This window comes from Ips typographus, linkage group LG14, assembly GCF_016097725.1.
Source record: "Ips typographus isolate SLU linkage group LG14, UJ_Ityp_2.0, whole genome shotgun sequence".
Classification (NCBI taxonomy): Eukaryota; Metazoa; Arthropoda; class Insecta; order Coleoptera; family Curculionidae; genus Ips; species Ips typographus.
In genome coordinates, this window is record NC_138435.1 from 6,750,951 (window position 1) to 6,765,262 (window position 14,312).

At 33.3% G+C, this 14,312-nt stretch overlaps 2 protein-coding genes across 2 annotated transcripts; both read left to right on the forward strand.

Annotated features, from left to right (window-relative positions):
• Positions 1-533: 533 nt before the first annotated feature.
• LOC145737497 (uncharacterized) lies at positions 534-1,172 on the forward strand. Its single transcript, XM_081992201.1, has one exon. The coding sequence runs from the start codon at positions 534-536 to the stop codon at positions 1,170-1,172; it is 639 nt and encodes a 212-aa protein (XP_081848327.1).
• A 10,682-nt stretch (positions 1,173-11,854) lies between these two features.
• Positions 11,855-12,995, forward strand: LOC145737498 (uncharacterized). Its single transcript, XM_081992203.1, has 3 exons — positions 11,855-12,580; positions 12,669-12,893; positions 12,955-12,995. Exons 1-3 carry the CDS (start codon positions 12,517-12,519, stop codon positions 12,993-12,995), a joined length of 330 nt encoding a protein of 109 aa, XP_081848329.1. The 5' UTR covers positions 11,855-12,516.
• The last annotated feature ends 1,317 nt before the right edge of the window (positions 12,996-14,312 follow it).

Consider the following 14,312-nt stretch of genomic DNA (forward strand, 5'->3'; position numbering starts at 1 on the left):
TCTAGCGGCAAGCTTTGAAAACTTGAATTTCTTCCATTAACTATTTGTAGTCATCTTCTCGTGATTAATTGCGCAGTTTAGCGTTCTCCCGGTAGGAAAAACAAATGGGGTTAGGTAGAATGTTTTGTTTTGCCTTTGCGCCGCCGCATGCACATGATCATTAAGTGGAAATATTAACCGCTTTTAGTTTAGTTTCTTTTTGAAGTTCAAAATTAATTTTTAGTAATATCTTTGTATCTGTAACTGTTTGACTCTGCCCTGGTAAGTTGAAATATTTTATTTGAACACTTCTAAACTACAGGGGTGGGCATAAGTCACCTGGCAGCCTTGAAAACAGTTCATGCGTCAGACCCACCACTCTCGCTCGGATTTCAGGTGCGCGTAGCAACGCGGCCGGGTGAGCATAAGTTAGTATGCTTGTCGACCTCAAGCAAGACAGATCAAACCGGTTTTTTGCGTTGTTAGATTGTAATTTTTGAGTAAAATGGCACAAAACGTTCGAGTCAAGTTTTCATTATGAAAAGTACCTAATTATGAAAGCAGCCGATCCTTTTTTCGAGAGACAAATCTTGTGGAGTGATGAAGCACAATTCAAGGTTGATGGCAGGGTAAATAGGCATAACTGCGTTTATTGGGCCGATGCTCATCCTCATGAGATCCTCGAAAAGGAAGTGAATTCTCCTGGAGTTATGGTTTGGGCCGGAATGAATCATCGAGGGATAGTTGGCCCCTATTTCTTCGACGTGTCCGTTAATTCGGAAACTTACTTGGAGCTTTTACAAGAATTACGCGTCACCTTGGATGAGGACGACAGATTCGAAGGACGGAACATAATTTTGCAGCAGGATGGCGCCCCGCCGCATTTCAGCTTGGAGGTTCGCGCTTTCCTCAACGAGCACTTCCCAGGATGGATTAGTAGAGGTGGTTGCATTGGTTGGCCCCCAAGGTCTCCGGACCTCACAGCGATGGACTTTTCAATTTGGGGCCTAATGAAGAACCGGGTTTATACGCATCCGATAGCACATGTCGAAGATCTCAAACATTGGATAACAGTCGAGTTCGATATCATCAATGAAGACCTCGCGATGCTCGCCCGTATTGTTAATTCGATCGAAAAACGTTATTTGAAGTGTATCGAGATGAACGGTGACCATTTTCAACACCTATTATAAATATTTTTGTGTTATAATGAAATAAAACGAACGTTTCTTAAACTTGTGTTTCCGTTTTATAAAATTTCTTGAATTTTTGCAAATTTGCCAGGTGACTTATGCCCACCCCTGTATATAAATTATTACTAGTTTACTAGTGACAGTATAAGTACTTTAAGTACTTAATTTTCAAGACGTTTGGGCGTGGCACCTTAAAATTTTTCGCCTACAGGCGCTTCTTTTCCTTTTGTCCGTCATTGAGCCTCAAAAGTTATGGTCACTTTACCCCTGCCCCCTCCTAGCTGAAATCCTGGGTACGCCCTTGTGTTGGCGACTAGGCCAGATATCTGTTTTGCAGTAAACTTGTGTAGTAGATTTCAATCAAAACCTTCACAACTACTTTGGCAAAAACTGAAAAGAATCTTGGGATATCTCCAAGGAACGGTAGAATATAAGTTATTTTATCCAAATGATGATAATAATCTGCTAGTTGGCTATGCAGATGCAGATTGGGCAGGTGATCTAGAAGGAAGAAAATCCACAACTGGATATCTATTCAAGATTTTTGGTTGTGTAGTATCTTGGACAACAAGAAAACAGTCAACTGTGGCGTTGTCATCTACTGAGGCAGAGTTTGTAGCATTGTGTGAAGCTGCAAAAGGAGTATAGTTGGTAAGTTTATTGGAGGATTTGAGTTTCCAAAAGACGGTTTTCACTATTTTTGAGGACAACCAATCTTGCATGCGACTGACAACCAAGTTTGAACATAAAAGGCTAAAACATGTAGATGTAAAGTTTAACTATATTAAAGACTTGATCACTGATAATGTACTTAATGTCATGTATGTAGACACAAATAATCAGGTTGCTGATGTATTAACAAAAAGTTTATCATGTAACTTGTTTTCTAAACATGAATGTATTCTGATTTGGTTTGTTTTAGCAAATAAGTTTTTTAAATTATTGTATTGAGGGGAAGTTTTGATCGTATGTCCAATACAATAATTGTATGTAAATTGGCAACAGTGTTGTAGCTGTCTTTTACAGTTATGACTTTTGGCGGCTCTCTCTTATTAGGTCTAGATTAGATTAGTTCAGTTGTTGTTAATTGCTTTTATTCACATGTTAATTGTACTATTATTTTTCACTGCACTTAACTAAATTAAACTTAGTTAATTCACTTTTTACTTAGTTTGGTTCCACACGCAACCTTTACAATAAAAGGTTGATTCTTCGATATAATTCGGAACTGGGCAGACACAAAAAGTTAATTTTGCTGTAGGATGTTAATCAGTTGGAAAATAAATTGTACGTTTGATAGATATTAATGACTGATTGCTGGTCGGGTTCAATTCCAATGTCAACTTCTGCACAGTTACTCAGTTCGCCATGCGTAGATTGACATTTAAAGGAATGACAATTCTTTTAATACATCCCCATTTAGACGGACATTAAATAAAAATTATGCGGCCAAATATTGTGGATAGGAAAATGCTGCATATGGCATAACAGCAAATCGAAATAGTAAATAAAACTACACACAACCCGCGCCCCAATTTTGTTTATTAGTAAAATAAATAAGAATTCCAGCATTCCCCTGTACGACTTTTTATGCATCTCGCTTCACCGGGAGAATATCTGAAACAAAGAAAATAATATTACGACAAGAACATAAAAAACGTCAACGTGTTTTAACCGATTTCAGCTAAATACCTAACAAAAAATTCAAAAACTTTTTATTACATCTAGAGATTTCCTACAAAAACCGAAAAAGGCAAATTTTTATTTGTTTTTTACCACTTTATTAATGATTATTTTGGAATTTACTCCAGACGTAATAAAATTTGAATTTTTTTTTACCAAATTATTAAGCAATAAAATGCGCAACGTTGTCTCCATTTAACTAAAGCTCTATCAACAATAGTTTCTGAAATAGCAATGCTAATGCATCGAATTTGTAACACCCTTTATACAGGGTGTCCCATAACTATATGACAATCTCTCGGGAGCATACAGAGGAGGTCAAAATAATACGATTTGTTCATATAAACATTTTTCCTAAAGTCTCTCCTAAGGGAGATATCGAGCCCCAAAGAACTGCCTTCCAATTAACGTTTTTGGCGGTAACTTCTGAACCACTTTGCATATTGTAATGATTTTTGGGTTTAATGTTTTACATCAAAACCATTTATCTCGTCTTAGCAGAAAGACAGGAACTAACTGGTACCTAAGACAAAATTTGCTTAAACTTTGATAGCTGTCATTATTTTCAGCTGCAAACGCCATTAATGAATACTAATAATATTAAAAATAATACATATACAGGGTAATTCAAATTCGACCCTCACCATTGGGATCTCAGAAACCATAAGAGATACGAGAAAGTTTAAATTGGGGCAAAGTTGCGCAATTTAAAGCTCAACCAAATGCTGTTTTAAAAATTTCGATTTTTCGAGTACTTCCGAAGATATCCGAAAAAAACTGAAAATTTCATTTTTTGTTTTTATTTATTTCTAACCTTATTTGAAGAGATATCCCAAAACTAAAAGCATCTTTTCATTGCCACTTTTTCCTAGCTATTCGATGATGGATTCAAATTTGCCACACGACCTTTCGTTTTCTGTCAGTCATCATCAACTTTCTTTTTTCTTATGGGCGCCATATTGGATTTTTAGCCCACCAAATAGTACGTTTTATTCTGATTTTAGTGATGTATAATAACTTATGATTTGCTTCATAAATAACAAAATAATTCAATAAAAACTATTTTTACTTTAGTTATTGGCTTTGAGTTAATGGGCCGTTTTAAAAAATGTCATTGTTTGACAATACTTGTCAAACACGATAATTCGGACGATCATTAGAGCGCCAATCATAGTTAAAAATGTATCTAGAAAAGAAACCCCCACAGAAAATTTATTATTATACAAGCATTGCTGAACTATTTAGGTTAATCAGAAAAAGAGATTTGTTAGCATTATCTCTAACTTAAAAGGCTTATTTATGTTTCCAAGAGAAAGATCATCATTTTAGGAACTTAATTTTTTGCCAAATTTCAATTTTTTATAATGTTAAGTGCAAGTTTATAGTTATTTATTTTGGAAGTGACAAAGCATTTTTTATTCATTCATATTTATTCGAGTGAATAAACCGGTTTAAGTCACGTGTCTTATACAGTATTTTATTAAATTTCGACTTCTTATGTTAAAAAAAAAAAATAAAATTACAGTTCTATTAAATTTGCACCGCGCCCCGTAGATGTAACATTGATGTTTGTTTGTTTACATCTGTAAATAGGCGAATGTCATTCAGAGTGATTTAATAGTTGCTTTGCAGCAAGTGACAAACCATTTTTTATTCACGAAAAGAACAACCAGGTCCACAAGCGTAGCGAGTGGCCTAAGCTCTTCGAGTGAATAAACCGGTTTAAGTCACGTGTACACCTTTGTGACTAAGTATGTTCAGGCCAATTGCGTGTGACAAGTACTACCAAGTAATCTTCATAGAACGTCTCATTAACTCAAAGCTAACTAAGGTAAAATCTCTAAAAGCTCTAATGATCGTCCGAATTATCGTGTTTGACAAGTACTGTCAAATAATGACATTTTATGAAACGACCCATTAACTCAAAGCCAATAACTAAAGTAAAAATAGTTTTTATTGAATTATTTTGTTATTTATGAAGCAAATCATAAGTTATTATACATCACTAAAATCAGAATAAAACGTACTATTTGGTGGGCTAAAAATCCAATATGGCGCCCATAAGAAAAAAGAAAGTTGATGATGGTTGCCAAAAAACGAAACGTCGTGTGGCAAATTTGAATCCACCATCGAATAGCTGAGAAAAAGTGGCAATGAAAAGGTGCTTTTAGTTTTGGAATATCTCTTCAAATAAGATTAGAAATAAATAAAAACAAAAAATCAAATTTTCAGTTTTTTTCGGATATCTTCGGAAGTACTCGGAAAATCGAAATTTTTAAAACTGCATTTGGTTGAGCTTTACATTGCGCAACTTTGCCCCAATTTAAACTTTCTCGTATCTCCTATAGTTTCCGAGATCCCAATGGTGAGGGTCGAATTTGAATTACCCTGTATAAAATAATACTAATAAAATTGTACTCTTCTTTTATTTTGATAAAATAAACGGTTTTCGAGATAAATCGATTTTTCATTGAACTGCTTACACCACAATGTTATTAAAAATATTCGTTAAACTAGTTTTTTTAAGTAAATTAGTATTCAAAGTTTATGTGTAGAATAACGAAAGATACGGAAGAATACTCTTTAATTGAATAAGCATTTAATTATTATTTTTTTTATTAATTTAATTTAATTGTTTAATTATTATTTTACATTACAAAGTAGTTCAGAAGTTACGGCCAAAAATGTTAATTGGAAGGCAGTTCTTTAGGGCTCGATATCTCCCTTAGGAGTGACTTTAGGAAAAATGTTTATATGAATAAATCATATTATTTTGTTTTTGTCATATAGTTATGAGACACCCTGTATAGGGTAAAAGTTTAAGAAATAAGTGTAGAATTTAAAATGTATTAAAAAATGTGGTTCTATTTAAAAATACCAATATTTATTTCTGCCACAAATTTATGCTCCACCCTGCATAGTCAAAACAAAAAGAAAACATTTCTAATTTTTGTTTTAAAAAAAATTGCCCAGCCTAAATTAAAACTAATATTATCACATAGCTTATAAAAAACAAAGATTACAAAACGGTGCACGTTAGATGTAACAAGTCTTCCTGATCAATCGATCAATGAGTAAATTCAAAAATTCAATAATACTTTGTTTCATAATGTACAGGGTGTTACATTATAAAACAAAGAAAATTTGGACTGTCACAGTTTTACAAGAGACTTTTTGTAGCTACCCAAACAGTTTACTCTCATTAAAATAATCAAATCAACCTTAATGTTAATTCCTGTCTATCTGAGATATTATTTATAGAAAAAGAATAGCTTGAATAATGAAATTATCTAAAAATTCAGAAAAATTTACTTATTTTAAAAACACTGCAACTACACAAAGGTGTTTGCTTTATAATCATAGTACTCATAAGATAGAAGATTTCTCATACAAGCGGTGTCTTGAGTTCATCATTTGTACTCACTGCAAACTACCTCATTATTACTATTACTTTAAACATGCTTTTAGATAACACTAAATATAATGACGTTCAAAAAGGCAATTTACCAAATTAAATAATGATGATTATTGGGTTAACATAAAACAATAATGAAAACTGCAATGCTTTTCATTTTAATGTCAATTTCAGTAAAAATAGTTAACTAACATTAAAACTTGCTCTTTTATGCACTGTTCTAATGTAGTACTTCTTGGTGGGTAATTTAAACCTTGTTTAAGTCAATTTGTTCATAAAAGTTATGCTTTCTCACCCACATGAAAAAGTAGTGAAGTATTCAACATATTCCATATACAGATCTGTAAGATAGGGCTAATTTGTTACTTGAATTATACTTAAAAAATGCCAGACAAGAAAAATGTGTAGTAATTATGCATCAGCAGGGTTAAATACATAGGGTAAGTATGAAATTGGCATTGTAATCTTACACGGACCAGCAGAGGCTTGTCCTTCAAAAAATATACATTTACTTGATTTTAGAAATTATACAATTTTCAACTATTATTGAAATATTGTATTAAAATTAAAAATATAACTATTTTAGCTGCATGGGAATCTGTTTGACATAACAAAATAAAAACAAAAGCAAAGTGACAAATTCGAACTTTAGTTGACATAACAACAGATGGAAGTGATAAGCCGCGTGACGTCACACACAATATGCACTTAAAACTTTTTATATTATTTTTTACATTGAACAGTAGAAACTAGAAATCTACTATCTCTACTCTCTCTATCTTGACTTTCACAGAATGTACGCACTACTTTCCATCTGAGACCATATTTATAGAAAATGGTAAATTCAAATAATCAAAATATCAAAAAATTGAACTTTATTAAGTATTGGATTGTTAAAAAAAACATTGCAGCTGCACAAATACAGGGTATTACGAATTAGATGCATTAGCATTGCTATCTCAGAAAGTATAGTTGATAGAGCTTTAGTTAAATGGAGGCAAAGTTGCTCATTTTATTACTAAATAATTTGGTAAAAAAAAAATAAAATTGTTTTTATTACATCCGGAGATATCCAACAAAAACAATTAATCAAATTTCTATTTTATTTTATTATTGATTATTTTGGAAAATCAATTGCACCTTCTGGATGCATTAATTTATGCTATTTAAGAAAATAATGTTTGTATTTAGCTACAACGTTTAGTTTTTTAGATACCATCATCAACTTAATATTTTAAAATACGGACCGGGACTTTTGATTTCGTTTTTTTAGTAGCTACCAACCTCCCGAATATAATAATGTCAAAAAATTATACCTAGTGTACTTAAGTATTTGTTTTTTTTCAAATAAGCATTTGAAATTCATATGTTATCATAATGAGTAAATAATTTAGTTTGATATGATTAAGCTGTTTCATCAAAACTCAACCTCAAATTCAAACATTTGAGTATCTGAAAAATAAATAACCAAAAACTTTTTTTTTTAAATAAATGAAAAGTACCATAAGAAACTCTCTCTCTTTTTCGAAAGAGTAATGAACCTAATTATTAAATCATATAAAACTAAATTATCTACTCATTATGACAACATATCAATTTCAATCCCTTAATTTTTTAAAAAATCTTAAAATACTGTTGCGAAGCGAACTTTTGATTATTAGTTAGGATTTCTTTAGTTATTTGTTGTTACCCCTGTATGTTACGTTGCTTTGTTTACGTTCTACATTCTTTTGTCTGTGTTCTAGAAAATCCTGGCTCCGTTGCTTATATAGAGAGAGATTTATGTTATAGCTTAATGAGTGTGAGAGAGAAAGTCAATTTCATGAATATTTGGGAACTTTCTAGAAACCATGGAAGCCTATATAAGCAGCTGTTGAGTTGATGGTTGTAGTGAAGTCGAAGTTGTCAGATTACGAGCTTAAGTGTCAGTGTCAGTTTATTGTTTGTAAACAATATACAGTGTTGTACAAGAAGTGTGTCATTAAGGAGTACGACGGTACAATACCAAATACATAATACGAGTAGGTACACTAGGTTTATTTTTTTGACAAGTGTGACTCATTATTAGTGTCAGAAGGTCTGTGGCTACTGAAAAATGAAATAAAAAGTTGAGGTCCGTATTTGAAAATTTGAAGTTGATGTTGGTATCTAAAAACGTTACATCTGAGCTGAAAACTAAAACTATTTTCTTGAAGAGCATAAAAAAGTGCCTCCAGAAGGTGCCATTGATTAAAGTGGTAAAAAAATAAAATAGAAATTTGAGTTTTTGAGTTCTGAGATAGCAATGCTAATGCCTCGGCTAATGCATCGAATTTTTAACACCCTGTATGTTTGCTTTACCATTATGGTACTAGATAAGCAAATGTCGTATCATATAAGTAATTTCGTAGCCATCATTTGATCTGAAAAATTGACACTTATATGAATTGGATTATTACTGTTCCTTCAAACATGCATTTAGATAACACTACATACAGTGCTTTTGTAACATGCATACTGCATAAGTTCAATAAAATTAAAGACTCAAACTTTTCACCAAAAGCCTTGGATGTTTTTAATTTTATGCTTTATAACTGCTGCTTGTGTTATATGAATTGGAATTATACAGGGCCCAAAAACTGGGTATTTAAAATATTTTTGATCTTTTAAATGGCAACACTTCTTTATTATTGTATTTTGGATTCTAGAAACAAATGTATTGATCCATGCAACTTGTACCACAATTGTCCTGGAAATATTGATAATTTGAAACCAATAATGTTCAAATAAATCAGAATAACATCCCCAAAAATTATTAATGACATTTAAAAAAAAAATGTAAAATGATAGTAAACCGTCTTGGTTATTGTTGTTGTAACAGTTCATTTTGAACAGCTGATTTTAATTTTTTTAGAAAAAAGTAAAGTAAAATTTGTGGGACCTATAATTTTGAAAAGTGTTTTTGACATTTGTTTAAAAACAATTGAATATCAGTATGGAGTATGTTGCATGAAATATGTGAAGAATTGTTCAAAGAATCCAAAACATCCTATAAAAATAAGGTTCCAAGTGTTTTTGCAAAAAGTAAAGCCCAATTTATAGAACAAAATTTAGTTTAAGTATTAGTATTCACTGTAAAAATTGAAGGTGATTATAAATGATAAGTTTATGGAGGTTATTACATGACATATAGACTGACAAGTGCCAGTACATAAATAGTAAATATTAAATAAAAAGTTGTAGCTTGTAGCTGCAATCCTTTTTCTTTAAGCCGGAACCCAAAACAAAAACGAAAAAGTTAATAAGGTCCTGTACCTAAAAACTATAATTTTTGTGATAATATTCATCTGTCAATGCCAGGTTAACCATACTGCAGGTCCGAAAAAGGCAAAAATATTTAATTTTAATATTAGCCATAAAAAATTTTGCTTTTTAAAATGAATTCAGTTATTACTAATTCTAAATTTAAATAACTTATTCTATAATCTCCTTCCGTCATAACATTGGTTCTATTCTTAGTACTAATATAAATACTATTACTAAAATTAAATTTTGTTTTATAAACTAGGCTTAAGTCCTTTCCATTTCATCAAATTTATGCAGTACCTACTTTACAAAGACACTGCATAATACATATTAACTCAAAGTTGAGCAATGCAGTTTATTAAAATGTTAAAGAGTATAATATTAATTATTGTGTTAAACATAAAACAATAATGAAAACTGCATTGGGTTCATTTGAATGTTAATTTAAGTAAAATCAATATACTGACCTTAAAACTTGCTTTTTTATTCACTGTTCTAATGTAAGTAGTTGAACCCATTGCACACAATTTCACTCTTCAACTTGATTAATTTGTTGCAATCTTCTTAGTGGGTAATTTGTTCTTCGCTTAGGTCAATTTCTTCATAAAAGTTGTATTTTCTTATCCACATGGAAAATTAGTGAAGTATTCAGCATATACAGGATACAGATCTGTGAAATAGGACCAATTTGTTAGTTGAACCACCCTTAAAAAATTGTCAGACTAGAAAAATTTTTAGTAATGTATACAAGTGATGCATCAGCAGAATTTATTCAGGTTAGGTATGAAATTGCCATTGTAATCTACTGGTGTGAAGGCAGCAAGCCGAATTCCAGCAAGCCGGAGCCGAGGATGTCCGATGGGTCAGTGGCGTCGGACTTATTTTTTTCTTCACTTAAAATGTGTTAAATAAACATTGTGAGCAGTTACTTCGTTCTTTCACTATCCACAGGACATTTTAGAACAACATATTTGCATACCTTTATTTCCAGCATTCTCCTTTTATATCTATAATTCCACATATATCTATTTAACGCTTAACATCTGCACAATCAACAACAAAACCAACAAACAGGCTTCTTACCTACCCTGTATGGTGTATATCAGGTTTTGCAGCGTTGCCACATCTACGATCTACATATAAGCGCGTTCAATAATACTATTCCTAATAATAATAATAATAATAAAAAACCCCCTTTGGTACGTTTATAGGGTTCATAATGAAGTATCTTTAGAGGGTAGTGAGAACTCCTTACACCCCGTCAGAGGGCGGCAAATTTGAATTCACTACTCTAGCAAGCCAGCGCATACGATATTCAGATTCAAATTAATCCAAAACTAATCATAGTATCACAACCCCCTTTGGTACATTTATAGGGTTCATAATGAAGTATCTTTACAGGGTAGTGAAAACTCCTTACACCCCGTCAGAGGGCGGCAAATTTGAATTCACTACTCTAGCAAGCCAGCGCATACGATATTCAGATTCAAATTAATCCAAAACTAATCATAGTATCACAACCCCCTTTGGTACATTTATAGAGCTCATAATGAAGTATCTTTAGAGGGTAGTGAGAACTCTTTACACCCCGTCAGAGGGCGGCAATTTGGAATTCCCTAGTCTAGCAAGCCAGCGCATACGATATTCAGATTCAAATTAATCCAAAACTAATCATAGTATCACAACCCCCTTTGGTACATTTATAGGGCTCATAATGAAGTATCTTTAGAGGGTAGTGAGAACTCCTTACACCCCGTCAGAGGGCGGAAAATTTGAATTCACTACTCTAGCAAGCCAGCGCATACGATATTCAGATTCAAATTAATCCAAAACTAATCATAGTATCACAACCCCCTTTGGTACATTTATAGGGTTCATAATGAAGTATCTTTACAGGGTAGTGAAAACTCCTTACACCCCGTCAGAGGGCGGCAAATTTGAATTCACTACTCTAGCAAGCCAGCGCATACGATATTCAGATTCAAATTAATCCAAAACTAATCATAGTATCACAACCCCCTTTGGTACATTTATAGAGCTCATAATGAAGTATCTTTAGAGGGTAGTGAGAACTCTTTACACCCCGTCAGAGGGCGGCAATTTGGAATTCCCTAGTCTAGCAAGCCAGCGCATATGACATTCAGATTCAAATTAATCCAAAACTAATCATAGTATCACAACCCCCTTTGGTACATTTATAGGGTTCATAATGAAGTATCTTTACAGGGTAGTGAGAACTCCTTACACCCCGTCAGAGGGCGGTAAATTTGAATTCACTACTCTAGCAAGCCAGCGCATACGATATTCAGATTTAAAAAATTCGCGGAAAGCACGGATTAATTTGCCGACAAAAAAGTCGGCACGCTTTGTGTAACGGTCAAAAATGTTCGTTCTTCGTCTTTCTTATAATTTTTGTCTTTTGTCTTTGTTTATTTTAAAGTTTCGGCCATTCCAATTTTGTCCGGCGTCAGTTATTTTGCTGGATAGTGCATTCATTTCTATTTGGTTTGTTGAAGTGAGAGGTGGTTGCTGGAAAAATGTAAGTAATTAAATACTGGTCTAGCATCAATGATATCTGGTGTTAAGTAACTAAATTGCTGGCAAATTGAAAGAAACCGCTAGATTTCTTTCAAAGAAATTTCAGTTAAAATATTTTGAAGTTTAAGCGATATGTTTTAATTGCCCATCGTTTAATTTAGTAAAATTAGACCAGTAGTGATCGACCGATACCGATACCGATATAGCGGCCGATATATGTATAAAATATCTGCCTCGCGGGGCCGACATTTTTTTATAAAGAATTAAAAGCTACCAATTTTGGGAAGGAAAAACAGTATGGGTCCAAAATTTCATATCGGTCGATCACTAGACTAGACTACATTGTTGGTTGTTTAAATTACCCGCTTTTCAATTACATTACCAAATTGTTTCAGGAGCGAAAATAATACTGGGGGTGAAGGGATGATGCCAGAATTTAGTCTGGCATCCATCCCTGAGGAGGATGAGGACATTTTGTTGTCCGATGGTATGTAGAATTAACATTTACAACAAATTTATCGCACCACCAAAACTTAAATAAATCGGAAAAATTTGTATTTTTTTTTTTTTTGCAGGATCGATGGTGGAGGAAGTGAAGGAACAACCACGCCCGCAGCGGCCCGAGCCTGGTCAACAGGCCAGCGTGCACAGCACTTACAGGTGCAGGGGGGCACTTGCAGGTGCTAGTGGCCCTGCAGGTGCAGGCCGGAGCCGTGGGCGAGGAGGCCGTGGAGGTGCAGGCCGGAGCCGTGGGCGTGGAGGTGGGCGAGGCCGTGGAGGTGGCCTTCGACTTACCAATAGTAAGCTTTCAGCAATAAAGCATATATTTTTTAAATAATAATTATTTTCTTCTTTTTGCAGACCAATTAATTATAGCCCTGCTGAGGAACATGTTAAGATAAGATTGTTAGAATAAAATTATTTGAAAATACCATGTTTGCTTTATTTACTGCCAACTCGTTACAGCCACCAGAACAGCAACAATTTTGAAACTTATTTTTTCTAGGAATAATATACTATATAGGGTGATTCACGGTGATGGTTAATTAGAAGTATCTAGAGAACAACTCAATATTTTTTGTTGAAATTTCGAGTGTAGCCTAGGTTGGGTCCAATCTCTCTATTTAAAATATTTTAAACTTTCCGGTGTTGCCAGATCAGTCAGAATAAACACCAACTTTTGATTTTCAAATGGAAGTCTGTTTTTAATCTCATTTCTGAATTCCTCGCAAGAAGGCTAGTAATTAATTGTTAATACTTCCCTATACCTATACCTATATACCTATCGCACCGTTCCTTAGATATTTTATAAAAATGGTGAACTTGTCAGCAAAACGGTGGTCTAAACTTTAATTAATTTCTCCTGACAACATTAAGTCCTGACAGTTTTGCTGATGTGACCTTTTGTCTTCAGTTAGACAATACTACATGGTTGAAAAGCCCAGACACAAAAAATGAAAAAAACCTACAGTGTGGTTAATATTAACCTTTTAGTCGGACAGATAAAAAAACTGTAAAAAGTCCATTTTATTAAATGGATATACCAGGTGTCCAAAAGCACCCTGGACATAGGAGATTAACATGGGAAAACGGTTTTGATTTTTTTGCGTCTGTACGGTTGATTTGATTGAAAAATCGTAATAATGAAAGTTGTAGTACCTATCACGAACTAGTTTTCTGTATTTTTTTCAGATCTCTAGCTTGAGCCCTTTTGTCGTTAAACACGAACAAAAATGCGAAAATTTAAACTTGCTTCGGCTTCGCCTCACGCTGCATATATGTCCTTTCCGCTCTTAATATAGAATATACTATTTTACAACGAGCGCCTTCAACACAATATCTCAGAAATGATTCTTTAGGTCAAATTACACTAGTCAACGTGATATTATTCCATTTTGCAACAGAGTGATCATGTGACACGAAGTGCGCTCTATAAGCTCTCGTCAAATAAGAACGTATCAAATTGACTCTCTCTTAAGAGAACTGTTGTGTGTTAACTGTAAACCAAGAATATTAGATAAGACGCAGTCAAAGGCTTTTGTTAGATCGCAAAGCAGTCCCCAACGTCGAAACTGGTATTAACTTATTCAACAAGTATATTGATACCCATAGTCGTAGATTATTCATTACGAAATCCAAACTGACATTCAGTGAAAAGCTTGTGAGTTTCAAAAAATTTGATGATTCTGTTACTAAGTGCTTTTTCAAGCAGTTTAGAC

What these genes read in the sequence shown, in the direction of transcription:
- LOC145737497 (XM_081992201.1), top strand. Translation starts at nt 534, where the DNA reads ATGAAAGCAGCCGATCCTTTTTTCGAGAGACAAATCTTGTGGAGTGAT.
- LOC145737498 (XM_081992203.1), top strand. Translation starts at nt 12,517, where the DNA reads ATGATGCCAGAATTTAGTCTGGCATCCATCCCTGAGGAGGATGAGGAC. An exon ending in GGACATTTTGTTGTCCGATG is followed by an intron (nt 12,581 to 12,668) that starts GTATGTAGAATT and finishes TTTTTTTTGCAG; the next exon opens with GATCGATGGTGGAGGAAGTG. An exon ending in TGGCCTTCGACTTACCAATA is followed by an intron (nt 12,894 to 12,954) that starts GTAAGCTTTCAG and finishes TTCTTTTTGCAG; the next exon opens with ACCAATTAATTATAGCCCTG.